Source organism: Drosophila busckii, chromosome 2R, assembly GCF_011750605.1.
Source record: "Drosophila busckii strain San Diego stock center, stock number 13000-0081.31 chromosome 2R, ASM1175060v1, whole genome shotgun sequence".
In the NCBI taxonomy this organism is placed as follows: Eukaryota; Metazoa; Arthropoda; class Insecta; order Diptera; family Drosophilidae; genus Drosophila; species Drosophila busckii.
In genome coordinates, this window is record NC_046605.1 from 10,840,956 (window position 1) to 10,868,298 (window position 27,343).

The 27,343-nt window shown below is 44.8% G+C and overlaps 2 protein-coding genes across 17 annotated transcripts; one reads left to right on the forward strand and one right to left on the reverse strand.

Annotated features, from left to right (window-relative positions):
• The first annotated feature begins 729 nt into the window (after positions 1-729).
• LOC108596038 (ryanodine receptor) lies at positions 730-24,240 on the forward strand. 16 transcript variants are annotated; one of them, XM_017981417.2, is made up of 27 exons: positions 731-863; positions 3,470-3,673; positions 4,075-4,086; positions 4,574-4,651; positions 4,711-5,099; positions 5,162-5,686; positions 5,742-5,866; positions 5,922-7,344; positions 7,403-8,006; positions 8,164-8,263; positions 9,454-9,658; positions 9,717-10,476; positions 10,538-11,697; positions 12,078-12,272; positions 12,342-12,457; positions 12,514-14,786; positions 14,846-15,325; positions 15,536-15,673; positions 15,841-16,127; positions 16,184-18,281; positions 18,885-18,994; positions 19,342-19,693; positions 19,959-20,259; positions 20,562-20,672; positions 20,729-21,148; positions 21,203-21,404; positions 21,469-24,240. In XM_017981417.2, the coding sequence occupies exons 1-27, from the start codon at positions 810-812 to the stop codon at positions 24,146-24,148; spliced, it is 15,402 nt and encodes a 5,133-aa protein (XP_017836906.1). In that variant the 5' UTR covers positions 731-809; the 3' UTR covers positions 24,149-24,240. The 16 variants fall into 16 exon arrangements, with proteins under 16 accessions (XP_017836904.1, XP_017836906.1, XP_017836892.1 ...); XM_017981403.2 differs by lacking the exons at positions 8,164-8,263; positions 18,885-18,994 and adding exons at positions 8,512-8,611; positions 18,521-18,633 and having other exon boundaries at positions 20,538-20,672; XM_033293300.1 differs by lacking the exon at positions 18,885-18,994 and adding an exon at positions 18,521-18,633 and having other exon boundaries at positions 12,120-12,272; positions 21,469-24,148.
• Positions 24,241-24,502: 262 nt separating this feature from the next.
• On the reverse strand, positions 24,503-27,111 carry LOC108595313 (EIN3-binding F-box protein 2). Its single transcript, XM_017980531.1, has 3 exons — positions 27,007-27,111; positions 25,648-26,913; positions 24,503-25,584 (listed from the first exon to the last, which is right to left on the reverse strand). Exons 1-3 carry the CDS (start codon positions 27,055-27,057, stop codon positions 24,862-24,864), a joined length of 2,040 nt encoding a protein of 679 aa, XP_017836020.1. The 5' UTR covers positions 27,058-27,111; the 3' UTR covers positions 24,503-24,861.
• Between the last annotated feature and the right edge of the window lie 232 nt (positions 27,112-27,343).

The window sequence follows — 27,343 nt, forward strand, 5'->3', positions numbered from 1 at the left end:
ATACTTATATTATATACTAGACATATGTTCTGTCTACGTAACATGCGAATATCTCAAGTAATGTTGGCAGGCTACCAAGAAAATTTAATATACCTATTTATACAATTAACACACAAATATTTAACATATTCAAGTGTTTATTTATATGGCATGTTTGCCAAAAATCATGCGAAGCGTGCGAAAAAAAACAAAATGACAAACGACACAAAAACATGGCAAGCCGAAAAGCAAAAAAAAACAAAATCAGCTGTGCGAATTTGGCAAGCAAAGCAAAAATTGACCAAACGACGAGCCCTCGACGCTACAAATTCGCAGAGAGTCGTCAAGAGCGTGAGAGAAAGTAAACAGCAGAGTGAGAGCGCCATAGTTCTCTCTCACTCTCTTTGCGGTACAAGTGCTCATCTCTCATGACTCATACGCCCCCTTGTACAATAAGTTGCTGCTGTGTTTTGGTAAAATGAAAACACGTGTTTTCAAAATAAAATTCGTTTGCCTAGCAAAAGTTTTTTAGTTGCTCGAGGGATTAAATGTTTTAATATTTATTGCCAAGTAGCACAATTTAGCAGAGCTACAAATCTAAATCTAAAGTAAATTGTATGCTATGGCCAATGCTGCAAATCAATTAAATTTTTGTATATCTGCCTGCTTGTATATCTTGTTAATCTTTCACTACTCTACTCTTCACATGCTAAACCCACAAAGGATAAAAACCTGTGCGGCAACTCACAAAGCAAAAAAATATCGAAATACTATACGCAATTGAATAAAATTTTTGATTGGACGCAACAGTCGTTGCGTTACCAAACAAAATGGCTGAAGCGGAAGGAGGCTCCGAGCAGGATGATGTTTCATTCCTGAGAACGGTGAGTATGCGTTTAAGGCAATTTTCATTGAAACACAACAACAACAACAACGGACAAGAGTCGAACACGAAATCATCTGAAATCAATTACGTTCATTCAATAAAATATAACGGGGATTTCGCACAACAACTGGCGCCATAAAGCACACACACACACACACACTCACACACATACGACAGTCTAAGGATGCGCTCTGCTAGGGAGGACTCTATAAAAATGCTTTGCATTTATTTATGTAGCCCCGGCTATAACTTGCTTTATAGCCTGGCCATAAATAAATACAAGAGTCAGGTTGCTCCAGCTTCAATCACGTACAGTTTAAAGCTTTCAACAGACTTGTCGCCTCGCTTTGCATAAGCAGCACAAGGGATAGGGGGGAGGTCAACAGGCCAACGCAAGATGAACACATCAGCTGACAAATACACTAATACATCAATGCCTACACCTGATGCCCGAAACGACAGTCATTAGTCGTACATATGTGTGCAAATAAATAGCCGCTGTTGGCAACCTTCTGGTCTTTACAGTCCGTCTGCCTTGATCCCTTGAGGCTCAACGGGGTCACCATTGACACCTTGCTGCAATAAATAAACAAACAAACAAACAAACGTGTCGAGGCTTAAGAAACAAGCGGTTGGGGACGCGTCCTTTTCGCCCATGGCTCCAAGGAATTGCGATATGATAAGCGTATCGTATCTGTTCACACAGTCAGTTCACAGTCAGGGGGCAGGGGGTGTCAGTAGCTAATAAAATTTATTGCAATCGAGCATTAAAAGGTTAATCAGTGCTACGCAAATGCAAATGTTTTCTTTCAAATTGCCATTAATCTTATATGAATAGCAAATTAGTTAAGCACAACATACGATTGCTTTCAACTAAGTTATTACAATAAATTAAAATGAAGCAAGTATAGCCGAGCTTTGTAAATTCAATTCAATTTATAGTCGCTTGGGATAAACAATAAATGAAGCTAAGTAAACTTAAAAGTTGAAGCATACAGCTGTGGAGATATATGTAACTAAATTAGATTTCAAAATATTAGTTATTGCAATTAACTTTTGAATATTGTTCAGCATGGAAAATCAGTCATGGCAAACTTTAATGCAAGTCTTATGAACTTATTTTGAATTTCTTTAAGCATTAACTTTATAGTTGCCCCTTTATTTTGAAAACAATTTTACCTGCTGCGGATAAACAACAATGGAAATAAAGTAAACGCTTTGGTCTGGGCGCGAGTTTAGTTACATTTATCAAATAACTAAAATCCATTAATCTTTAAAATCCCCACTGGCTACGCCTCTGACTACGACTACCAATGTTAGTTGCGATATCAGGTTACAGCCCGCAGGCCTTGTTGCTGCTCTCTGTGTGTATTTTTGTGTGGTGTGTGTGTGTGTGGAGTGGAGCACACAGAAATTCAATAAATATGGCTCGAATGCCCGTGTAGGCAGACAAATATCCTATGGGCAATGGCAGCGCTATCATATGTATTACCAAATGGGTATGCATTGGTATGTGGGGGAATGTTCGGTTTGGTTTGGTTTGGTTTGGCAGGCAGGACAGCGACGCCTGGGGAACACTTTCATTGCTTTTTGTTTTAGTCGTTAGCCGTCAAATTACGTTTATTGGCAAATTCTTTGCAAAATTGATTGTGCCAACTGTGATTCCAACTGTGTGACGGGCATAAAGCAGGCGCTCATGTAGACATATGCTAATGTCAGTTATCCATGACCTGACCGAACGACAGACAAAGCGGCCGAACGAACAAACGACTGACTGACTGACCAGTTAAGCCAGATAATGCGTTAGGCACAAAATGGCAAGAAGTAACAATTGTCAGCTATCCACAGAGTCGGAAATGCAAAGTTGCTAAACACTTGACAAAGTGACGTGAGGCCAAAATGCAAATTGATTCATTGATTCATTGAGCGTTGCACTCTCTCTCTCTCTCCATACTGACTCTAAGTGTATTGTATATATGTATACGTGTGTGTGTGTGTGTGCAAGTACATGTGGCTGAATTTCCGTTTTAAATAGTTTTGGGCTCACTGGCAACAGCACTCGACATTTAAATTATGTAAATTGCTCGATTCGAAATCCATTACCGTTCATTTAACTTTGAATGCACACACACACACACACACACACACACAGAGTTGGCCACAATCCCAACTGACTTGACAACGGGGTTCAGGTTGAGTTCAGAGCGTACTGCGGGCGGGACTTCCATACATACAAAGGTCGCTTGCCTCCAACCAAATTTTGGTTGCACCACGCCCTTCGACGCCGTCTCTGGACTCAACAATTTGCCTATTTCCCTTGCTGTCGGCATTGCCCACATATTGCGTGTGCATAGCTTTTGGTTGACTGGTCATTCAGGCCGTTTGGGCTACGGATTGCCAATTGCTATTGAGATGACATGCATGCTAACTGGCAGGCGTAGCCCGGGCCCAAGTCTCATGTAACATGCAACTGCAGCAACACAATTGCCACAACTTGCCACAACAATTGAAATTAATTGTAGTCTTTAAGTCAGCATAAACACGTCATTTAATACTCCAATATGCCGCCTACCTTAATGCTTAATGTCCTATTTCAATTCGCAGGAAGATATGGTCACGCTCTCCTGCACAGCCACGGGAGAGCGTGTCTGCTTGGCCGCCGAGGGATTTGGTAACCGGCATTGTTTTCTCGAAAATATTGCCGATAAGAATGTGCCGCCCGACTTGTCCCAATGCGTTTTTGTCATTGAGCAAGCTCTGTCCGTGCGTGCCCTGCAGGAGCTGGTGACAGCAGCTGGATCCGAAACTGTAAGTTTTTTGGCCACAAGTGTTGACTTAGTTACACACGCATATCAACATGAGACTACACGACAAGAATAAAGTAAACAATAAGTTTGTCTCCTAACTAATATTCTACTCAATGTTGTACGCTATTCTTACCGTTTCCAATCTCCACTATCCTGAGAACACACTTTATATATAATCACACTTTCACTTTCACCATTAAATTAACACAAACCACATTTTCACACACAAGAAAAAACAAAACAAAAAATTTAACGTGCACTTTGCCGCCATTTTTAACGAGAATGACAACAAAGCGCGCGAAATTGCATGCACTTTACATTACTTTCCACTTTTGTTTTACACATATTGTAACCTATGAATTTTTCGTTATCTCTTCAAAATTCTTTCTTAAAAAACCACAGGATAGTCAAGTTGTAAGTATACAGAACGTACTTTAATTTGGTATTTACAATTTTTTTTGTCAAATTAAACTGCGCTTTGAGTCTCACGTACGATCTCTAATTAAAAGCTATCGATCAATCGATCAATTGTAGACGTAGTATTTTTATTGCTACTGTTATCGCTTCTGTCTCGTCCAGCGAGCTTTTAATCGATATTTATGCGTAAGCTGTGTACTCTGTCCAATATTTATGTGTGTATATATGTGTATCCAATATAAGAATCAGACGACGATTGCCATCGATCGTTTGCCCGCTTTGTCAATTAACTACCAAGTACACAGCCTTGTGTATGGAAGCTTGTATAATGAGTTCTGGCATGGCCTTAGTTAAAAGAGCCTACAACTAATGCTACTACTTTCCCTACACACACACATACAGACGAATGTAGTAGCCTTGCACTTCCTTATAACCACAGCTTTGTCTAAAACTATTGCTCACCTAACTTTCTAACAAACTTCAGGGCAAAGGCACTGGATCTGGCCATAGAACATTACTCTACGGCAATGCCATTCTCTTGCGGCATCACAACAGCGACATGGTAAGCAAAATCAACTCCCGCTATGTCATATATATAACAGTGTTATGTTTGCTTTGCAGTACTTGGCTTGTCTGTCCACATCCTCTTCGAATGATAAGCTGTCGTTCGATGTGGGTCTGCAGGAGCATAGCCAGGGCGAGGCCTGCTGGTGGACCGTGCATCCGGCGAGCAAACAGCGCTCAGAAGGTGAAAAAGTGCGTGTTGGTGACGACTTGATTCTGGTGTCTGTGGCCACGGAACGTTATCTGCATACAACCAAGGAGAATGAGCAATCTATTGTGAATGCCAGCTTTCATGTAACGCACTGGTCCGTGCAACCCTACGGCACGGGCATATCTCGCATGAAGTACGTCGGCTATGTGTTCGGCGGAGATGTCTTGCGTTTCTTTCACGGCGGCGACGAATGCCTGACCATACCCAGCACCTGGGGCCGTGAAGCAGGTCAAAAGTAAGCGCGCCCAGTCTATAATATCTAAGAGTCCAACTAAATTGTTTACTTTTTGTTTTTAGTATTGTTATATACGAGGGCGGCGTGGTCATGGCGCAGGCTCGTTCGCTGTGGCGTCTGGAGTTGGCACGCACCAAGTGGACGGGTGGCTTTATCAACTGGTACCATCCCATGCGTATACGTCACATAACCACGGGACGCTATTTGGGCGTCAACGAAAGCAACGAGCTGATTCTGGTTAAGAAGGAGGAGGCATCGATTGCAACGACGACTTTCTGCCTGCGGCAAGAAAAAGACGACGAAAAGAAAGTGCTCGAGGACAAAGACTTGGAAGTAATCGGTTCGCCGATCATCAAATACGGTGACACCACCGTCATTGTGCAACATTGCGAGTCCAGTTTGTGGCTCAGTTACAAGAGCTACGAGACGAAGAAGAAGGGCGTGGGTAAAGTGGAGGAGAAGCAGGCCATCTTGCATGAGGAAGGCAAAATGGATGATTGCCTTGACTTTTCACGCTCCCAGGAGGAGGAATCCAAAACAGCGCGTGTCATACGCAAGTGCAGCAGCCTCTTCACACAGTTTATAACGTAGGTTGCCAACAAATTGTTTAAATAAATTAAAAACTAACAATTATGCTTGCAGTGCTTTGGAAACGCTGCAGTCCAATCGACGACATTCAATATTTTTCCAAAAAGTAAATCTCAACGAGATGGTTATGTGCCTGGAGGATCTGATTAACTACTTCTCACAGCCAGAAGATGATATGGGTAAGACACTGCTTTGATAAATATTAAAACAAGCTCAACATTAATTTTCTTTTAGAACACGAGGAGAAACAAAATCGTTTTCGTGCCTTGCGCAATCGACAGGATCTGTTTCAAGAGGAGGGCGTGCTGAATCTTATACTCGAGGCCATTGACAAAATCAACATTATCACCTCACAGGGTTTCCTGGCCAGCTTTTTGGCCGGCGATGAAACAGGCCAAAGCTGGGATCTTATCTCCACATATCTGTATCAACTACTAGCGGCCATCATCAAGGGAAATCACACCAATTGCGCGCAGTTTGCCAATAGCAATCGTTTGAACTGGCTGTTCTCTCGCCTGGGCTCGCAGGCTTCCAGCGAAGGCTCCGGCATGTTGGATGTGCTGCACTGTGTGCTGATTGACTCGCCCGAGGCGTTGAACATGATGCGTGATGAGCATATTAAAGTTATTATATCGCTGCTGGAGAAGCATGGACGTGATCCCAAGGTGTTGGATGTGCTGTGCTCACTGTGCGTGGGTAACGGCGTCGCTGTGCGCTCCTCGCAGAACAACATTTGTGACTTTTTGCTGCCTGGCAAGAATCTGCTGCTGCAAACACTGTTGGTGGATCACGTCGCTAGCATACGGCCCAATATATTTGTGGGACGTGTCGAGGGTTCGTCTATGTACCAGAAGTGGTACTTTGAGGTGACCATGGATCACATTGAGCAGACTACGCATATTATGCCGCATTTGCGCATAGGCTGGGCTAATACTTCAGGCTATGTGCCCTATCCTGGTGGCGGCAAGAAGTGGGGCGGCAACGGCGTCGGTGACGATCTCTATTCGTTTGGCTTTGATGGCGCTTTTCTATGGACAGGCGGACGCAAATCGCTTGTGGTGGACTCGCTGCCCGAAGAGCCATATATAAGAAAAGGCGATGTAATTGGCGTGGCCATCGATCTTTCCGTGCCCGTTATTACCTTTACCTTCAATGGTGCCAGAGTGCGCGGCTGCTTTAGGGACTTCAATCTGGACGGCATGTTCTTCCCAGTGATGAGCTGCTCCTCAAAGCTAAGTTGTCGCTTCTTATTTGGCGGCGATCATGGTCGCCTGAAGTACGCGCCACCCATGGGCTTTTCAGCGCTGGTGCAGTGCCTCATGCCACATCAAATTCTAAGCTTGGATCCGTGCTTTTACTTTGGCAATCTGAGCAAGAACGTGCTCGCAGGTCCTTGGCTAATAGAGGATGATACTGCCTTTGTACCCAAACCAGTGGACACCTCAGGCGTTTCGCTGCCCAGCTCTGTGGATCAGATTAAGGAGAAACTGGCCGAGAATATACACGAAATGTGGGCTTTGAATAAAATCGAAGCCGGCTGGTCATGGGGCGAGCATAGAGAAGACTATCATCGCATACATCCTTGCCTGACGCAGTTCGAGAAGCTGCCGGCGGCAGAGAAGCGCTACGACAATCAACTAGCAGTTCAGACACTCAAGTAAGGCCACTAATTTAAATATTTATGTGTTGTTCTGTAACTTTTGTTTGCTTTGCAGGACAATCATTGCTTTGGGCTATTATATTACGATGGACAAGCCGCCAGCACGCATACGCCCCGTGCGCTTGCCGAATGAAATCTTTATGCAGGGCAATGGCTACAAGCCAGCACCGCTGGATCTTAGCGCTGTCACACTTACACCCAAGCTGGAGGAGCTGGTGGATCAGCTGGCAGAGAACACGCACAATCTGTGGGCACGCGAGCGCATACAACAAGGCTGGACTTATGGTCTGAATGAGGACTCGGAGAATCATCGCAGTCCGCATCTGGTGCCCTACGGCAAGGTAGATGAAGCTATCAAGAAGGCCAATCGAGACACTGCCTCGGAGACAGTGCGCACGCTCCTGGTCTACGGCTACGTGCTGGATCCACCTACGGGAGAGGGCACTGAGGCGTTGCTGGCTGAGGCGCAGCGCTTGAAGTTCGCTGCTTTCCGCACTTATCGCGTGGAGCGCAACTATGCAGTTACCTCGGGCAAATGGTACTTTGAGTTTGAGGTGCTGACCGCGGGACCTATGCGCGTGGGTTGGGCGCGTGCTGATTGCTATCCGGGCGCTATGTTGGGCAGCGAGGATACCAGCTGGGCATTTGATGGACATAATGTAAGTATGCAGTGCATCAAGTCGCGGCTCTTTTGTTTAAACCATTTTGAATTGTCATAAGCACCGATTGCTTGAAGTTTGAAGTTTAGCCCTGTTGGCCCGTGGGTTTCACATTTTAATGCAAGTTCAATTCAACAAATGCTAAAACTGATTATAGGTAACCAAAATGCATGCCGGATCGATTGAGCATTTTGGTGTGCGCTATGAGGCTGGTGACGTCATTGGTTGTTTCATCGATGTTAAGGAGCAAACGATCAGTAAGGATGCCAAAGCGCCAAAGCAATACCAACGTTGATTTTCCATTACGTTTTTCGATCGAACGCATTTTGTTTAACTCTCTCTACTCTATCAAAATAATAATTTTGTTTCTCTAAAATGAATTATTAATTACTATTTTTGTTAATTTAGCGACCACACGCTCATAATTGTTCATTGACTAAAAGCAAACATCTCTCAGCTCAGGCACATTAAACGCACATTAAACATAAACAATTCAACTTTTTAGGAAGAGAAAGTCTATGGTGGCAACAGTGAATCCTTTGGTAAACAGTGTGGACCAGGGGATATAGTTGGCGTCTTTTTAGATCTAGCCGATCATACAATTAGTAAGAGTTTGCTTGAACACACACAAACAGTTTGTTGTAAAGTTCCCTATAATATATATTGTACAACCGTGCTTTTGATATCTACTAAATGTCCAACAAATCTACCAAATATCTTATAGGTACCAGCTAAAGTCAAACCCCCAAACGCACATCGTATGAAACGCTTAAAAAAAAACAAATCATAAGTCTATAGCAGAATTTTTGAAATATATTTTTGGCTAGTACGACTTGACAGTTGCCTACATATCATATAGTTGGGTTATCATCTGCTCGCATTACTTCATGTTCTCCAAATAACATCCCATGCCCTAACACTTGATTTGTTATTTGTTATTAGCCTAACTAAATGCATTATATAGAACGGATTAGCTGCACAAAAAGGTGACACTAGCTCATCCAAAAAAAAAAAAAAAAGCTTTTTACGTAGCCTAGTCTTATGCCTATCATCACAAACATTTTAAACTAAACTAAACACAAAATGAAATATTCAATTGGTAAACATTTGTACAAAGGCTACTTGCATTTGCTTAAACGCTTGCGGTTTTATTTCTTTTGCTACTAAAACCAAAAGTTTTAACACACTTGGCATGTCTGCTAAACAAGGCTTGTAATATTTTTTAAACTAATAACAAATTGCCAGCAAAGCCAACTTAACACGCACGATATTTTATGCATAGGAATTTTATAGTTTATATAATAAAGCTCATGGCTATGCAGCTAAAGTGCAGGCATTAAAGGGTTAATGCTTGTATTTTGGTTGCTTAGTTTATTTAAATGCAGCGCTTAAAGCAATTTAATTTTATTTTTATGCAACTCTATTAAAACAATTTAAACTTGTGCAGGTTTCTCACTGAATGGTGAGCTTTTAATGGACGCTCTGGGCGGTGAGACAACCTTTGCTGATGTGACAGCCGAAGGCGTGGGCTTTGTGCCCGCCTGCACTTTGGGCGTGGGACAAAAGGCGCGTTTGATTTATGGCCAGGATGTGGACTCGCTCAAGTTCTTTACCACCTGTGGTCTACAAGAAGGCTACGAGCCGTTCTGTGTGTAAGTATTTTGCATTAAGCAACATGAAAAATGTATGTTAACTATTTCCGAATTGCAGCAACATGCGTCGTCCCGTTACGCATTGGTATACCAAGGATCAGCCTATATTTGAGAACACCGAGGAGATGCCAGACTGTCGCATTGATGTAACTCGCATACCTGGTGGCGCGGATTCGCCACCGCATTTGAAAATTGCGCACAATACGTTCGAGACTATGGAGAAGGCGAATTGGGAATTCTTGCGTCTTTCCCTGCCTGTCACCTGCATGGGTGAGTTCATCAGTGAACAGGAAAAGGCGAGACGCTGGGAAGAGATCAAAATTCGTCAATATCGTCTAATGCGTGAGGCACAGGAAGCAGCTGCCCAGCTGCAGTCTCAAGCGCAAGCAGCGCAAATGGATCACATGCTCAAGGGTGGCTTCAATATGAATGACATCAAGGGTCTAACACGCAATTTCGATGATCATGCCGATGCGGAAGCAGATCATATGATGCGTGGACCTTCGCGTCCACCACGCAAAGGTTCACTTACACGCAATATTACCTTTGAATCGGATATGACAGCTGCGCTCGATGAAATGCAACGCTCATCTTCAGTGCTGGACATGAATGGCATGGGCGATGACTTGGATGACAAGAAGAAACGCGGACGCAGTCCATTCAAGTTCTTCTCCAAGAAGTCGCGCGATCAGAGTCGCGAAAAATCAGCAGCCAGAACTGCGGACAACTCGCTGGAACGCAGAAATACAGTGGCGCATGGCAGGAATGTGGTTAATCAGCAGATGACCACCAGAACGCCAACATTGCGCTTGAATAATGTAAGCTGTTGAGCCATAGCATTTGACCAATACTCACTAATTATAATTGTATGTTCAACAGGTGGAAATGCCGCCCAGTCCAGTGCCATCGGGACCAAAGCAGCTGAGCTCTTCTAATTTGGGACAGCCAAACGTTGAATCATCGGGCAATGAAATGTTCGATGCCGAGTGCCTTAAGCTCATCAACGAATACTTTTATGGTGTGCGCATATTCCCTGGCCAGGATCCCACGCATGTTTATGTGGGCTGGGTCACCACACAATATCATCTGCACAGTCGCGAGTTCAACAAGAGCAAAGTGCGTCGCGGCTCCGTTTACATAGAAGATTACTATGAGGTGCCCATAGAGCGCATCGATCGCCAGAGTTGTTATGTAGTGCGCGCCGATGAGCTGTTCAATGAGGTGACGCAGGATGCCTCCGGCAAGGGCGCCTCACAGGGCATGTTTGTGGGCTGCTTTGTGGACACAGCCACTGGCATAATACGCTTCACTTGCGAGGGCAAGGACACATCGCATCGTTGGATGATGGAGCCAGACACCAAGCTGTTCCCAGCTATTTTTGTGGAAGCTACCAGCAAGGAGATACTACAAATCGAATTGGGACGCACGCCCACTACATTGCCGCTGTCTGCTGCCGTGCTGCCCACCAGCGACAAGCATATCAATCCACAGTCACCGCCACGCTTGAAGGTGCAGTGTCTGCGTCCGCATCAGTGGGCACGTGTGCCCAACACATCGCTGCAGGTGCATGCGCTTAAGCTGTCCGACATACGCGGCTGGTCCATGCTCTGCGAAGATCCCGTCTCCATGCTAGCGCTACACATACCCGAGGAGGATCGCTGCATTGATATATTGGAGTTAATCGAAATGGACAAACTGCTGTCCTTCCATGCACACACACTCACGCTCTATGCCGCGCTGTGCTATCAATCCAACTATCGTGCTGCTCATGCGCTTTGCCAGCATGTAGACCAGAAGCAGCTGCTCTATGCCATACGCTCGGAGTATATGAGTGGTCCACTGCGTCAGGGCTTCTATGATCTGCTCATAGCTTTACATTTGGAGTCACATGCCACCACCATGGAGGTGTGCAAGAACGAATATATTACGCCCCTGGGCGCTGAGCTAAAGGAGCTCTATGCCGAGGATGAGATGCGTCACTCGCTGCGATCTCTGGTTACAGAATCGGTTCGTCCCCAGCTGCGCATGACCGAAATCACGTAAGTACCAAGCAGCATTAGTTGAAACAGGACTGAAAATATCAAAATTGTAAATTTTTCAAAATAATATTAATTTAAAAGAATGTAAGAAATTAGTATTACTTGTGGGTTTTTAGTCCTGCTAACAACTGATCTGCTTTACCCTTAGTGTAAAGCTCCCACCCTGTATATAATTGTACATACACGCTCTCAGCCTCAGTTTATCTCTCTCACGCACTATCAAGAGAAAAGAAAACACATCTGTGACACGATTTGTTCATTGCACATTTTATTTCCAATACTTTTCAATCAAACAAACACCTGCACTGTTCCGAACACTTTGAACCATCAATACCGCACCGCACCGTATCCGAACAAAAACAACAACTCCACCCGTTCAGACCCCCTGTGATTGCAACATCTAGTATGCCAAGTGTTTCCAGCGAACCGATACCCAACATCGATCAGTTGTACTCCCCGAAGTTCCCATTAGAAGTAGTCAGAGAATTCGTTATGGAGGCAGTTAAGGATGCTGTGGAAATCAATCAAGTGCACAACCGTGATCCCATCGGTTGGACCAATGAGAATTTGTTTTTGTAAGTAGCTAAACCTAGAGCTCCAAGTAATAGCAGCATATTAATGTATATAAAACACACACTTTGTAGACCTTTAATAAAGCTTACGGACCGCCTTTTGTTGGTGGGCGTGCTCACCGACGAAGATGTGCAGAAACTATTGGTAATGGTGGATCCAGAAACGTGGGATCCCACATTCGATAGAGGTGAGTTAACCTCAAGACAGCTAAGCATTTAATTTAATTATTTCTATAACTTACAGAGAGCAAGGACGAACATCGCAAGGGTTTGCTTACTATGAAAATGGCCGAGGGCGCCAAGCTACAAATGTGTTATCTATTGCATCATCTTTACGACACTCAACTGCGTCATAGAGTGGAGAGCATTATTGCCTTTTCGCATGACTTTGTGGGCGACTTGCAAACCGATCAGTTGCGACGTTATATTGAGATTAAACAATCTGATTTACCAAGTGCTGTGGCGGCCAAAAAGACCAAGGAGTTCCGCTGTCCACCCAGGGAACAAATGAATCAAATTTTATGCTTTAAGAATCTTGAGCCTGACGATCAGGACAATTGCACATGCGGCCTTGATTTACGTAGTCGCTTGAGCGAGTTCCATGATTTATTAATGCAAAAGGTCTCGTTGAATGCACTACAAGAGCCAGATGGTACTGAGAGCAATACGATTGAAGAGATTAAAACGGGTCCCATAACCAAGATATATAACTTTATAAACACCGTTAAAGAGCTTGAGGAGGGACCCAAAGAAGTGGAGGAGCCTGAGAAGAAAACACCTGAGGAAATCTTCCGTAAAGTCTTAATCAAAACCATAGTTAGCTGGGCTGAGGAATCACAAATTGAGAATCCGAAATTAGTGCGAGAAATGTTCAGCTTACTGGTGCGACAATACGATACAGTGGGCGAGCTGGTACGTGCGCTGGAGAAGACCTATGTGATCAACAGTAGAGCACGCGATGATGTGGCCGAAATGTGGGTGGGCTTAAGTCAAATACGCGCCCTGCTTCCGGTGCAAATGAGCCAGGAAGAGGAGGAGCTAATGCGTAAGCGTTTGTGGAAATTGGTGAACAATGCCACCTTCTTCCAACATCCCGACTTGATACGCATACTGCGTGTGCACGAGAACGTTATGGCCGTGATGATGAACACCTTGGGCCGTCGTGCGCAGGCGCAGAGCGATGCACCCACCCAGACGGAGGGCGCTGAGGGAGTGCCCTCCAAGGAGAAGGACACGTCACATGAAATGGTCGTTGCCTGCTGTCGATTCCTGTGTTACTTCTGTCGTACCGGACGCCAAAATCAGAAAGCCATGTTCGATCATTTCGACTTTTTGCTAGATAATGCAAACATATTGCTGGCCCGACCCAGTCTGCGTGGTTCGACGCCTTTGGACGTGGCATATTCGAGTTTAATGGAGAACACAGAACTAGCTCTGGCACTTAGGGAACATTATTTGGAGAAGATTGCCGTTTATCTGTCCAGATGTGGTCTGCAAAGCAATTCCGAGTTGGTGGAGAAAGGTTATCCCGACTTGGGCTGGGATCCAGTGGAGGGTGAACGTTATTTGGACTTTTTGCGCTATTGCGTATGGGTCAACGGTGAAAGTGTTGAGGAGAATGCAAACCTTGTCATTCGTCTGCTTATCCGTCGTCCAGAATGCTTGGGTCCGGCTCTAAGAGGCGAAGGAGAAGGTCTCTTCCGTGCCATTTGCGAAGCGAATCGCATGTCTGAGCGCATATCGGATCGCTGCAAAATGCAAGACGAGGCCGAAGGCACCATAGCCGGACTGAACTTCACCCATCCGCTGCCCGAGGGCGAAGAGGATGAGGACTACATTGACACTGGTGCTGCCATACTCAATTTCTATTGCACGCTTGTAGACCTGCTGGGTAGATGTGCTCCGGATGTATCTGTCATAGAACAAGGCAAGAACGAATCACTGAGAGCTAGAGCTATTTTGAGATCTCTTGTGCCACTGGAAGATCTGCAGGGTGTGCTCAGCCTGAAATTCACACTCACCCAAACAGCGCCCGGCGAGGAGAAACCAAAATCGGATATGCCGTCTGGCCTCTTACCCAACAACAAGCAGAGCATTGTGCTCTTCCTGGAGCGCGTCTACGGCATTGAAGTGCAAGATCTCTTCTATCGTCTGCTAGAAGATGCCTTCCTGCCAGATCTGCGCACTGCCACCATATTGGATAAGAGCGATGGCTCCGAAAGCGACATGGCCCTGGCCATGAATCGCTACATAGGCAATTCCATTCTGCCGCTGCTTATCAAGCACTCAAAGTTCTACAACGAAGCCGAGAACTATGCCAGCCTCTTGGATGCGACGCTGCACACGGTCTATAGACTATCCAAGAACCGTATGCTAACCAAGGGGCAGCGCGAGGCCGTATCCGATTTCCTCGTGGCGCTCACATCCCAAATGCAACCTGCCATGTTGCTCAAGCTGCTGCGCAAGTTGACTGTGGATGTATCCAAGTTATCCGAGTACACAACAGTTGCACTCAGGGTAAGTTCGAAAAGCATTGAATTAATTTATATTTTTATTAATTATGAAATTGTTTACAGCTGCTCACTTTGCACTTTGATCGCTGTGCCAAGTACTACGGCTCGACTCAAGGCCAAGGCTCGTATGGAGCTTCGTCAGATGAGGAGAAACGCTTGACTATGCTGCTCTTCTCCAACATTTTTGACTCGCTTAGCAACATGGACTATGACCCGGAACTGTTCGGTAAAGCATTGCCCTGTCTGATTGCCATTGGCTGTGCGCTGCCGCCAGATTACAGTCTGTCCAAGAATACAGACGAGGACTACTATGGCCGGCAAATGGGCGCACCAGATCAGCCACAATATGTGCCCAATCCCATTGACACCAACAGCGTGCACTTGGATAACGATTTGAATTCGTTGGTGCAAAAGTTCAGCGAACACTACCACGATGCATGGGCCAGTCGTCGCTTGGAAGGTGGCTGGACCTATGGCGACATACGCTCCGACAACGATCGCAAGCATCCGCGTCTAAAGCCCTACAACATGCTCACCGAATACGTACGTAGTAAATTTTATGCTCTACGCCAACGTTTTGCAGCATCATCAATCACTAATCAACATACTTTATTAATCTTACTTTAAATCAGCAATTTTAATTTATTTAACTATCATAGCTAATCACAAGTAACTTTTTATTTATAACAGAAATGTTATAGAATCCAATGTCTTTGTTTTATATTTTATTAATGTATGCACTTCTTTGAATAGGAACGTGAGCGTTACCGCGATCCAGTGCGTGAGTGCCTCAAAGGTCTCTTGGCCATTGGCTGGACTGTGGAGCACTCTGAAATGGATTTGCCACTCAATCATCGTGGCTCAACGCGACGTCAATCCAAGCCAACAATTGTATGTATCTTAAATTAATTTAAACTAATGTCGCAAACTATTTTTCAAAATTAAACTAACCACATATTTCCAAATTTCTTCTGCTTGCTCTGGATAAACCAATTGGCCCAAAAACACAAACGAAAATCTATTGTCAACCTCATTTGCTGCTGGCGTTAACACATTAGCATGAATTTCAGAACGAGGGCAGTCCTTTCAACTACAATCCACATCCTGTGGATATGAGCAACTTGACGCTGAGCAGAGAAATGCAAAATATGGCCGAGCGCTTGGCTGAGAATTCGCATGATATTTGGGCCAAGAAGAAGAACGAAGAGCTCAATGGCTGTGGCGGTGTTATACATCCGCAATTGGTGCCCTATGATTTGCTAACGGATAAGGAGAAGAAGAAGGACCGCGAGCGCTCGCAGGAGTTCCTCAAGTATATGCAGTATCAGGGTTATAAATTGCACAAGTAAGTTTCAAATTTGTTTTTGAAGAAATTAATGTTATATGCAATTTCAATTGCAGGCCCTCCAAGGGTGGTGCTGTTGAGGAAGGCGGTGCTGCACAGGCTGCTGTTGAGCTGCGCTTCTCCTACTCGCTGCTGGAGAAGCTTATACAGTATCTGGATAGAGCTACTATCAACATGAAGCTGCTTAAGCCATCGACTACATTCAGTCGTCGCACATCGTTTAAAACCGCATCGCGCGATATCAAATTCTTTTCCAAAGTGGTGCTGCCGCTTATGGAGAAATATTTCTCTACACATCGCAATTATTTTATAGCCATTGCCACGGCTACGAACAACATTGGCGCAGCTTCGCTGAAGGAGAAGGAAATGGTTGCGTCGATATTCTGTAAGCTGGCTGCTCTGCTGCGTAATCGTCTGAGCGCCTTTGGTCCCGATGTGCGCATTACAGTGCGCTGCCTGCAGGTGCTGGTCAAGGGCATCGATGCCAAGACCTTGACCAAAAACTGTCCCGAGTTCATACGCACGTCCATGCTGACGTTCTTCAATCAGACTTCGGATGACTTGGGCAACACCATACTTAATCTACAGGATGGCAAGTACAGTCATCTGCGTGGCACGCATCTTAAGACATCCACATCGCTGGGCTATGTCAATCAGGTGGTGCTGCCAGTGCTCACAGCTATGTTTGATCATTTGGCTGCCTGCGATTATGGCAGCGATTTGCTGCTGGACGAAATTCAAGTGGCTTCCTATAAAATTTTAGCTGCACTTTATCATCTTGGCACAGATGCCACCCTAACGCATGAGCGCAAATATCTCAAGACCGAAATCGAGCGCCATCGTCCTGCCTTGGGCTCCTGCCTGGGCGCTTATAGCAGCTGCTTCCCTGTGGCTTATCTGGAGCCACATCTCAACAAGCACAATCAGTTCTCTTTGCTGAATCGCATAGCAGATCATTCGCTGGAGGCGCAGGATATTATGGTTAAAATGGAAAGCTGCATGCCCAATCTGGAGACAATACTCAGCGAAGTGGATCAGTTTGTAGAGTCGGATAAAACCTACAATGATGCACCACATATTATTGATGTCATATTGCCGCTGCTCTGCGCTTATTTGCCTTTCTGGTGGTCGCAGGGCCCGGACAATGTAAGTCCCACCAGTGGCAATCATGTGACTATGGTAACAGCGGATCATATGAACTCGCTGCTGCGCAATGTGCTCAAGATGATCAAGAAGAATATAGGCAACGATAATGCGCCGTGGATGACACGCATTGCCGCCTATACGCAGCAGATTATTATCAACACCTCGGAGGAGCTGCTGAAGGATCCGTTCTTGCCGCTGGCGGAACGTGTTAAGAAGCGCACTGAGAACATGCTGCACAAGGAGGAGAGCATGCGCGGCTTCATTAAATCAGCCACCGATGATACTTCGCAGGTGGAGACGCAACTGCAGGAGGATTGGAATCTCTTGGTGCGCGACATTTACTCGTTCTATCCGCTGCTCATCAAGTACGTGGACCTGCAGCGCAATCATTGGCTAAAGGACAACATACCAGAGGCCGAGGAGCTGTATAATCATGTAGCTGAAATCTTCAACATCTGGTCCAAGAGTCAGTACTTCCTTAAGGAGGAGCAGAACTTTATCTCAGCCAATGAAATTGATAACATGGCCTTGATTATGCCCACGGCAACACGACGCTCGGCCATATCGGAGGGCGTGCCAGCAGTGGGCGGCAAGGTTAAAAAGAAGAAGAAGAATAGGGACAAGAAGCGCGACAAGGACAAGGAAGTGCAGGCAAGCTTAATGGTCGCCTGTCTGAAGCGCTTGCTGCCAGTTGGTCTTAATCTGTTTGCGGGTCGCGAGCAGGAGCTGGTGCAGCACTGCAAGGATAGATATTTGAAGAAGATGAATGAATACGATGTCATTGAGTTTGCACGCAATCAGCTTACGCTGCCCGATAAGCTAGATCCTTCGGATGAAATGTCCTGGCAGCATTATTTATACTCCAAGCTGGGCAAAACCGACGAGCCCGTGGATGAGACAGCTCTGGAGAAGGCCAATGTCAATGCGAATGAGAAGGGTAAAGACAAGACACAGGAAACTGTCGATCGAATTGTGGCCATGGCCAAAGTGCTCTTTGGCTTGCATATGGTAAGCTACAAGCTTTAAATATAGAAAAAAAAACAGACAGTGAAAACATCAAGAGTTATCTTTAACTTCTTTACTTACTTATAATTTTGTATTCTTTTCCGTTACTTTTACACATGTTAACTTTGATTTTCAACAACAAACAAACCTCAACTCTCTGACTTACACTCGAACTGGAACACTACACCTATAAAAAAAATGATCCACGTTGCTGACCAATTCCGTGAACGAAACAATTACAGATCGATCATCCACAACAACAGAGCAAGAATGTCTACAGGAGCGTTGTATCGATACAGAGGAAGCGTGCAGTTATCGCATGCTTCCGCCAAACATCCTTGCACTCTCTACCAAGGTTATTATTAATCTTTCGACAAAGCTGTGTGAATCAATGCTCAAGCCCAAAGTTCATCATTTGTATAATTTCGTACATCAACTCTCTGTTTTTTTTTTTCCAAACTACTGATCTTTACTAATTGTATACTAAAATGCTATACTGCTACTCTATGTAAAACGTAGCCGTTAACCTAGTCTAAAGCAAAACTCCATTTGTATTATTTTATTGTATTTTTTATGCTCTCGCTTGCTATTATGCGCTTCATATAGGCATCCGGCTCCAAAAACCGTAATAAACGTTGGACTTCCAAAATTTCGGTCGCTCGACGCCAGGCAGTTATTTCAAGCTTACGCGCCAAGCATCTATATCGTATGAGCAGGTGGTAGTCACGTGTATTTCTAATACGTTAAACTCTCTCTCTTAGAAAATTATACCTGATATACCACTGATTTCCTTCGTTTCGAATATATAAATGCAGTTGCAGTTATACAAATGTAAAGTTATTTAAATTATGTGTCCGCTAGCAATTCTAAGCCATTTTTAAATTCGAATTAATAATCTATTGTAACTTATAGAACTGCAAATGTATTGAATGCTTTTCGGTGTATCGAAAATATTTTTCGTTCATATTTCTATGCAAACTAACAAGCTAACCTCAAGAACTAAACGCATGCCTTTAATCCAAATTATATACTTTACTCATTCAATGCCATTTATGTTCAATAGACATCGCGCTTGCAATATCTTTGCGCGCACCTACTATGAGCAATGGCTGCAGGAGGAGAACGTGGGTCAGGAGATAATGATTGAGGATCTGACACAGTCGTTTGAGGAGTCTGAGAAGTCAAAGAAGGATGAGGAGGAAACCGATGGTAAGCCGGATCCATTGACGCAATTAGTTACAACGTTCTGTCGCGGCGCCATGACGGAGCGCAGTGGAGCACTGCAGGAGGATTTGCTGTACATGTCGTATGCGCAAATTGCTGCCAAGTCGTGTGGTGAGGAAGAAGAGGAGGGCGGTGGCGATGAAGGTGAAGGCGGCGAGGGTGGTGAAGAGGGCGAAGGCACCAGCATTCATGTAAGTTAAGCAATAACCCAAGCAACCAAGCCAAATACAACTCTGCATAACTTTTCCCTAAATGCTTTCTAATATTCGATCTAAAGTTTCGAATGTTGCAACTAAGGGTAACTATCATATAAGCATGAAACTTAGTCTACGCTTTTGTTAAACAGCGATATCTAGTAAATCTTTTCAGTTACGAATTTAGTTAAAGCTTTGCTAGACACCGCTGCTGTATAGCTCATCATCGATATGTGTAATTAATCATTTTGCTGTATATTAGGAACAAGAAATGGAGAAACAGAAGCTGCTGTTCCATCAGGCGCGCCTCTCGAATCGTGGCGTTGCCGAAATGGTGCTGTTGCACATTTCCGCTTCCAAAGGTATACCTTCGGAAATGGTCATGACGACACTCAATTTGGGCATCGCCATATTGCGCGGCGGCAACATTGACATACAAATGGGCATGTTGAATCATCTGAAGGAGAAGAAGGATGTTGGTTTCTTTACCTCCATTGCGGGTCTGATGAACTCGTGCAGTGTGCTCGATCTGGACGCCTTTGAGCGCAACACAAAGGCTGAGGGTAAGTCAAAATTTCGGTGTTAGCTGTACCTATCTCTTGCTCTGAAACTTGAAGATCCTCTGCTTATAAGTTTTGCAAAAATCTTTTAACTTTTGATTTGGCAACGAACGGCTCATGCTCATTTTATATTGAGTTTAAATATTGATTTGTCTTTCCTTACAACTACTCTGTTCCCCCCGAATCCTTCGCATGCCCATCTTCAATATCCCGTATGTGTTTCCCGCTATTGTTGTAAAACCAAATCCAACCACCAATCACCAAAAACAAACACAACAAAGAGTATATTCCAAGTGCGGGTGCAGGTCTAGGTGTCGGCTCCGAGGGTGCAGCGGGTGAGAAGAACATGCACGATGCCGAATTCACTTGTGCACTCTTCCGTTTTATTCAACTAACCTGCGAGGGTCACAACTTGGGTAAGTCAACAAATAATTCATTTAATGCGCTTTATTAACAAATTTAATTTACACAGAATGGCAAAACTATTTGCGCACACAGGCGGGCAACACCACCACCGTCAATGTGGTTATTTGCACTGTGGATTACTTGCTGCGTCTGCAGGAATCAATTATGGACTTTTACTGGCATTATTCGAGCAAGGAGATCATCGATCCCGCGGGCAAAGCCAATTTCTTCAAGGCTATTGGTGTGGCCAGTCAAGTGTTCAACACACTCACTGAGGTCATCCAGGGTCCGTGTACGCTCAATCAACAGGCATTGGCGCATTCCAGATTGTGGGATGCCGTTGGCGGTTTTCTATTCTTGTTCTCACATATGCAGGACAAGCTGTCCAAGCATTCGAGTCAAGTGGATTTGCTAAAGGAGCTTTTGAACTTGCAAAAGGATATGATTACCATGATGTTGTCCATGCTGGAAGGCAATGTGGTTAATGGTAAGCCACTCTATGAACTGCTATGCTGTTATACTATAAATCTTGACCTTGTAGGCACCATTGGCAAGCAGATGGTGGATACACTTGTGGAGTCGGTTAGCAATGTGGAGCTGATTCTTAAGTACTTCGACATGTTCCTCAAATTGGCAGACTTGATCGAGTCACCCAGCTTCCATGAGATTGACATGAAGAACGAAGGCTGGGTCCTACCCAAGGACTTTAGAGACAAAATGGAGCAGTCTAAAAATTACACACCGTTAGTCTCGTTAAATAATATTCAATTTAATGCCAAACTAATGCTTTGATTTTTGTTATTTAAGGGAAGAAATGGATTTCCTTTTGGCTTGTTGCGAGCGCAATCACGAGGGCAAAATCGATTACAGAGCATTCGTGGAGCGCTTCCATGAGCCATCAAAGGAGATTGGTTTCAACCTGGCTGTGTTATTGACCAACCTGAGCGAACATATGCCCAACGAGCCCAGACTGGCGCGTTTCCTGGAAACCGCTGGCTCTGTGCTGAACTACTTTGAGCCCTTCCTGGGCCGCATTGAAATCTTGGGCAGCTCCAAGCGCATTGAGCGTGTCTACTTCGAAATCAAGGACTCCAACATTGAGCAATGGGAGAAGCCGCAAATTCGTGAATCCAAACGCGCCTTCTTCTACTCCATTGTCACTGAGGGTGGCGACAAGGAGAAACTGGAAGCCTTTGTCAACTTCTGCGAGGATGCCATCTTTGAAATGACGCATGCCTCTGGGCTAATGGCCACCGACGATGGTGGCGGCAATGTCAAGCGCGACACCGCCTACAGTTCCTATATGAGCGAAGAAGAGGAAGAACGCGCTGCGCGTGATCCCATCCGACGCACCATAACCGCCGTCAAGGAAGGCCTCAAGTTTGGCGTGCACATGCTCAGTCCATCGAATATCAAGCATCAAATTGGCGTCATGCAGACCAAGTCGATACCCGAGCTAATTGTGGGCTTCTTTAAGATAATATTCTATATGTTCTACTACACCGGCTACGCTCACTACTGTGTGGTGCGCTATATCTTTGGCATACTATTGAATCTGATGCGTGGTCCAGCGCCAGAGCAGGAGGAGGAGCCGGTTATGGAGGAGGAAACGTTTGAACGAGCGCTACCGCCTTTGCCGCTGGAGGAGCCACCGGGCACTGTGCAAGCATTTGGCTTGGACATGACCAAAGAGGAGAACGGCATGTATAAGGTGGTGGTGCATGAGTCCCCAGCGACGTCTGCAGAAGAAGGCGGCGAGTCTAGTCCAGAGGATGCCGCCGCTTTGGCCAGCGGCGAACTTTTGGAAGGCGAAGCACTAAAGGAGCCCATTTCCATAGTGGATCTGCTGGGAGGCGAGGCAGCCAAGAAGCAGGCGCAGGAACGTCAGGAGGCGCAAAAGGCACAGGAGGCAGCAATGGCTTCCATTGAAGCGGAGGCCAAGAAGTCATCGTCGGCACCGCAAGAAACACCCGCTGTGCATCAAATCGACTTTTCGCAGTACACACATCGAGCTGTCAGCTTCCTGGCTCGCAACTTTTACAATCTCAAGTATGTGGCGCTGGTGCTGGCTTTCAGCATCAACTTTATGCTGCTCTTCTACAAGGTTACATCCTTTGCCGAAGAATCGGACGGCTCTGGCGAGGAGGAGCTTATACTGGGCTCCGGCTCAGGTGCGGGCGCAGATATGGGCGGCTCTGGCTTTGGCGGCTCTGGCGATGGAGGCTCGGGTGATGGCGAAATGGATGACGATATACCGGAACTTGTGCATGTGGATGAGGACTTCTTCTATATGGAGCATGTGTTGCGCATCGCTGCACTAACGCACTCGCTTGTGTCGCTGGCCATGTTAATTGCCTACTATCATCTGAAGGTGCCGCTGGCCATATTCAAGCGCGAGAAGGAAATTGCACGACGTTTGGAGTTTGATGGTCTTTTCATAGCTGAGCAACCCGAGGACGATGACTTCAAGTCGCACTGGGATAAGCTGGTTATCTCAGCGAAAAGCTTTCCGGTTAACTATTGGGACAAGTTCATCAAGAAGAAGGTGCGCCAAAAGTACAGCGAAACGTATGACTTTGATTCCATCTCGAATCTATTGGGCATGGAGAAGAGCGCGTTTACTGCTCAGGAGAGCGAGGAGACGGGCATCTTTAAGTACATTATGAACATTGATTGGCGCTATCAGGTGTGGAAGGCGGGTGTTACCTTTACGGACAATGCCTTCCTCTACTCGCTCTGGTACTTTAGCTTCTCGGTCATGGGCAACTTTAACAACTTCTTCTTTGCCGCCCATTTGCTCGATGTGGCCGTCGGCTTCAAGACGCTGCGCACCATTCTGCAGTCTGTCACGCACAACGGCAAGCAACTGGTGCTGACTGTGATGCTGCTCACCATTATTGTCTATATCTACACGGTTATTGCGTTCAACTTCTTCCGCAAGTTCTACATACAAGAGGAGGACGAGGAGGTGGACAAGAAGTGTCATGACATGTTAACTTGCTTTGTATTCCATCTGTACAAGGGCGTGCGAGCGGGCGGCGGCATAGGTGATGAAATTGGTGATCCGGATGGCGACGACTATGAGGTCTATCGCATTATATTCGACATTACGTTCTTCTTCTTCGTCATTGTCATCCTGCTGGCCATCATTCAGGGTTTGATTATTGACGCATTCGGTGAGCTGCGTGATCAGCTGGAGTCCGTCAAGGACAACATGGAGTCGAATTGCTTTATATGCGGCATGGGTAAAGACTTCTTTGACATAGTGCCGCATGGCTTCGATACGCACGTACAGAAGGAGCATAATTTGGCCAATTACATGTTCTTCCTCATGCATTTGATCAACAAACCGGACACGGAGTACACGGGCCAGGAGACGTACGTTTGGAACATGTACCAGCAGCGCAGCTGGGACTTCTTCCCCGTGGGTGACTGCTTCCGCAAGCAGTATGAGGACGAGCTCTCTGGTGGCGGTGGCGGCGGTTAGACCAATTTACCAATTACACATTTTGTTACAATTTTTTCTATGGCTGTTAATGCCAAACAAAATACATGTTTTGAATTCTTTGCCTAGTCAATATTTTAACTGTAATCTTAAGTACATATACATATATTTACATACCTTTTTCCACAAAATGATGAATGACGATTCTAGCATGTATGTGTGTATGAAGAAAAAAAAAACCAATTTGTTCTTAACTCAAATAAAACAATTCATTTTTACTGAAGCAATACTTCAAAATATGTTTTATTAAGGACACACACATTGCTAACAATTAGAGTTAAATCTCATAAATAAATATAAATAGTTAACAATAAATGAAATCACATTTAACACGCAGTACGAATTTCAATTTCATTTCAATTACACTTTTCTGTTTTGTTTTTCATTCTAATCACAGCTAAACATTGAACTAACTTAAACATTTATGTTATTTGTTTGGTGGACTGGCTTTTCAAACATGTAAATATGTTTATGTAAAATGTGTGTGCAGTGTATTTACAGGTGCTTAAACAATTACCCACGACAATTACTAATTACACACACATATATATTATGTGTGCTGTGTATATATATATTCATAAAAAAATGCCTTTAAGGCTGCGTAATGTTTAACCCTTTTAACTATTTGGTGACTAGCGAAAATTGTACAGTTGAAAATAATATAGTATAAAAACAACAAAAATTGCCGCAAAATATCAGCAATTTAGTCGCTTCTTCAAGCGAAAAAACTCGGCATTGTCAATGCTATTCAGATTATCCATATATAAGTTACGTAAGCTGCGCACGCCGCTCAGCCGATCCTCAATGTCTGTATACATGCGACGGCAGCGATAAATGGTTAAAGTCTGCAAGCAAGCGCAGTTAACAATAATGGCATCAATTGTATGATCCGTCAGCTGAGTGCAGCCACTTATGTCCAGCGAACGCAAACGCGTTAATCTCTCTGTAATAATCTTAATGCCTTGGTCATTGATGTTATAGCAATCGGACAAATCGAACACCTCAATCGATGGACAGTTGTTGACCAGCGCCTGCATGCCCAGCAGCGATATCTGCTGACAGTTAGAGAGCAATAGTTTACTTAATTCTATATGCTTTAAGCCGTACTTCAGGGACACATCGCTGATCTTGTTGCAGCCACGCAAATTCAATGTGCGCAATCCACGCAGCTCCTGTATGCTGTGCCCCTCAAAGTCCTGCTCATCAATCAAATTCATTTCGTAAGCTGCAAACATGGCCTGTTTACGCTTCGCATCGCGCACAATCTCCTCCTCAGCCTTGCTGCGCAGCGATATTTTAATGGACTGCAGCGAGCCCGTAAAGCTATCAAGTGGTGGGTAAAAATTATCTATTGAAGTAGAGTTGCGTTTCAACTCCAGTTTGGCTACATTAATGCCAGTTAAAGCAGCGTCGGTTAACTGCAAGCAAAACAACAAGTTTAATATAAAAATATATTGAGATATATAGCGAATGCAACTTACTCTGCAGCAGCTTTCCAGCGAGAGCTCACGCAGCCAGCGCAGCTGTGCAATTATGTGCTGTATAGCATCATCAGTCACACCATTGACACAATGGTTTAGATGCAAGGCGCGCAAGGCAGGCAGATTTCTGGCAATGCCCTTAATAGCCTCCTCACAGATGGTCAAATAGGACACATTTAGGTCCAGCAGCACATGATTCTCCTCCGAAGCGATGCCCTGCAAAATGCCGCTGGTGCTGATGTTGTCGCAATTGGATATGTCCAAGTGTTGCAAACGCGGCAAGTGACGTAAGCTCATCGCGCCCAGATTTGTGACGCCAACGCAAGCATTTATTTTTAGATTTACGAGCTGTGGATTTGCTTTGACAATGGATTGCAAGCACTCGTCGTTTAGGCACATGGTTGATGATAAATCCAGTTCATACAGCTGCGACTGTGTGGCGAGAAAACTTTTGATGGTCGCCGCATTTAGCTGCCTGCAGCCGGCGAGATAAAGTCGTTGCAGCTGCACGCCAGGCTGGCCATCGCTATTGCCCGCAGACAGATCACATAGGCCCAGCAGCGAGTGCCCAATAAGCGTGTGACTAAAGTCCAGCACGCGTAGCACTTTGCGCTGCTTGGCCAGCACAGTGAGCACATATTTGAACGTCAGCACAGACTCGCTGGGCGTACAGGACTCCTGTGGATAGAAGCGTCGATGTATAGCATTGTGAAATGAGATCTGACAGCCGGACATGTTGAGCAATTCAAGATTGGGCATAAGCGAAGTTATGCGCAAGAGTATCGCATCCGTTAGATATTGGTTCTTGCATATGGTAAGCTCTTTAATGCCTGCAAGGTGGGCTGCAATTTCGCTCAAGTTGCAAGCATTCGTGTCCAGAAAGGTTGCGGACATAAAGAGAGGCAGACAGCGCGTAACTGACAGTGACTGCAGATGTGGCAGTGTGCAGAGTATTCCATAGAATTGCTTGTCATTCAGATCCACATTGTCCAGCGTTATAGACTGCGCCGATTGTCCAATAAAGCTCATTAGCTGTTGTATTTGACCCAGCGTTACATCTTCAAATACAAAGTGACGAAACTGACGCTCACTTTTGAGTAAATCCATGGCAGGACTATGCTGATCCGAAAGCACAACTTTTGTAAAACGCACAAAAGTGCGTGATATAAATTCAGTTTGAAATAAGGCATCCCTCCATCTGTGGCAAGTAGTACCAGCTGCCAATAGGTCCGAGTAACCCAGATATTTATATATGTGCAACACAATCTGTGAGAGAGTGTACATATGTGTGAAAGGAAGGGGCATTAATTTATTTGTCAGCTGACTTGTGGTCACGAGCGCACAGCTCAATTCACTTACCTCCAAAGGCAGCTCGTCAAAGTTATGCATGCTATAATTCATTATAGACATTCTTAAAGCCAATGCTCAAAATGCAGAATAAATAGCACACAAGAATACTGGCCCAAACTACCTCCCACTAACTAACATAAACTATTAATGAGTGCGACCGTATTTCTCAAAGGGTAAATTACCGTTTCGCGCAAAACGTTAAGGGTATGCATGCAAATTAACAACTTGAAAAAATTCATTGTAAAAACATAAATTAGTATTTTATTCTTCACTAATATGTGTTAATACAATTTAATTCCCATAAAAATTATAGGAAAAGAATATTTCTTGCCAAACTGATATTTTT

Coding starts and splice junctions, on each gene's coding strand:
- LOC108596038 (XM_017981403.2), top strand. CDS start 810: ATGGCTGAAGCGGAAGGAGGCTCCGAGCAGGATGATGTTTCATTCCTG. Junction 20,673..20,728: donor CTGCGAGGGTCACAACTTGG/GTAAGTCAACAA, acceptor TAATTTACACAG/AATGGCAAAACTATTTGCGC. Junction 21,405..21,468: donor CAGTCTAAAAATTACACACC/GTTAGTCTCGTT, acceptor TTGTTATTTAAG/GGAAGAAATGGATTTCCTTT.
- LOC108595313 (XM_017980531.1), bottom strand. CDS start 27,057: ATGTCTATAATGAATTATAGCATGCATAACTTTGACGAGCTGCCTTTG. Junction 26,914..27,006: donor TTGACGAGCTGCCTTTGGAG/GTAAGTGAATTG, acceptor ACTCTCTCACAG/ATTGTGTTGCACATATATAA. Junction 25,585..25,647: donor CGCTGGAAAGCTGCTGCAGA/GTAAGTTGCATT, acceptor TTTTGCTTGCAG/TTAACCGACGCTGCTTTAAC.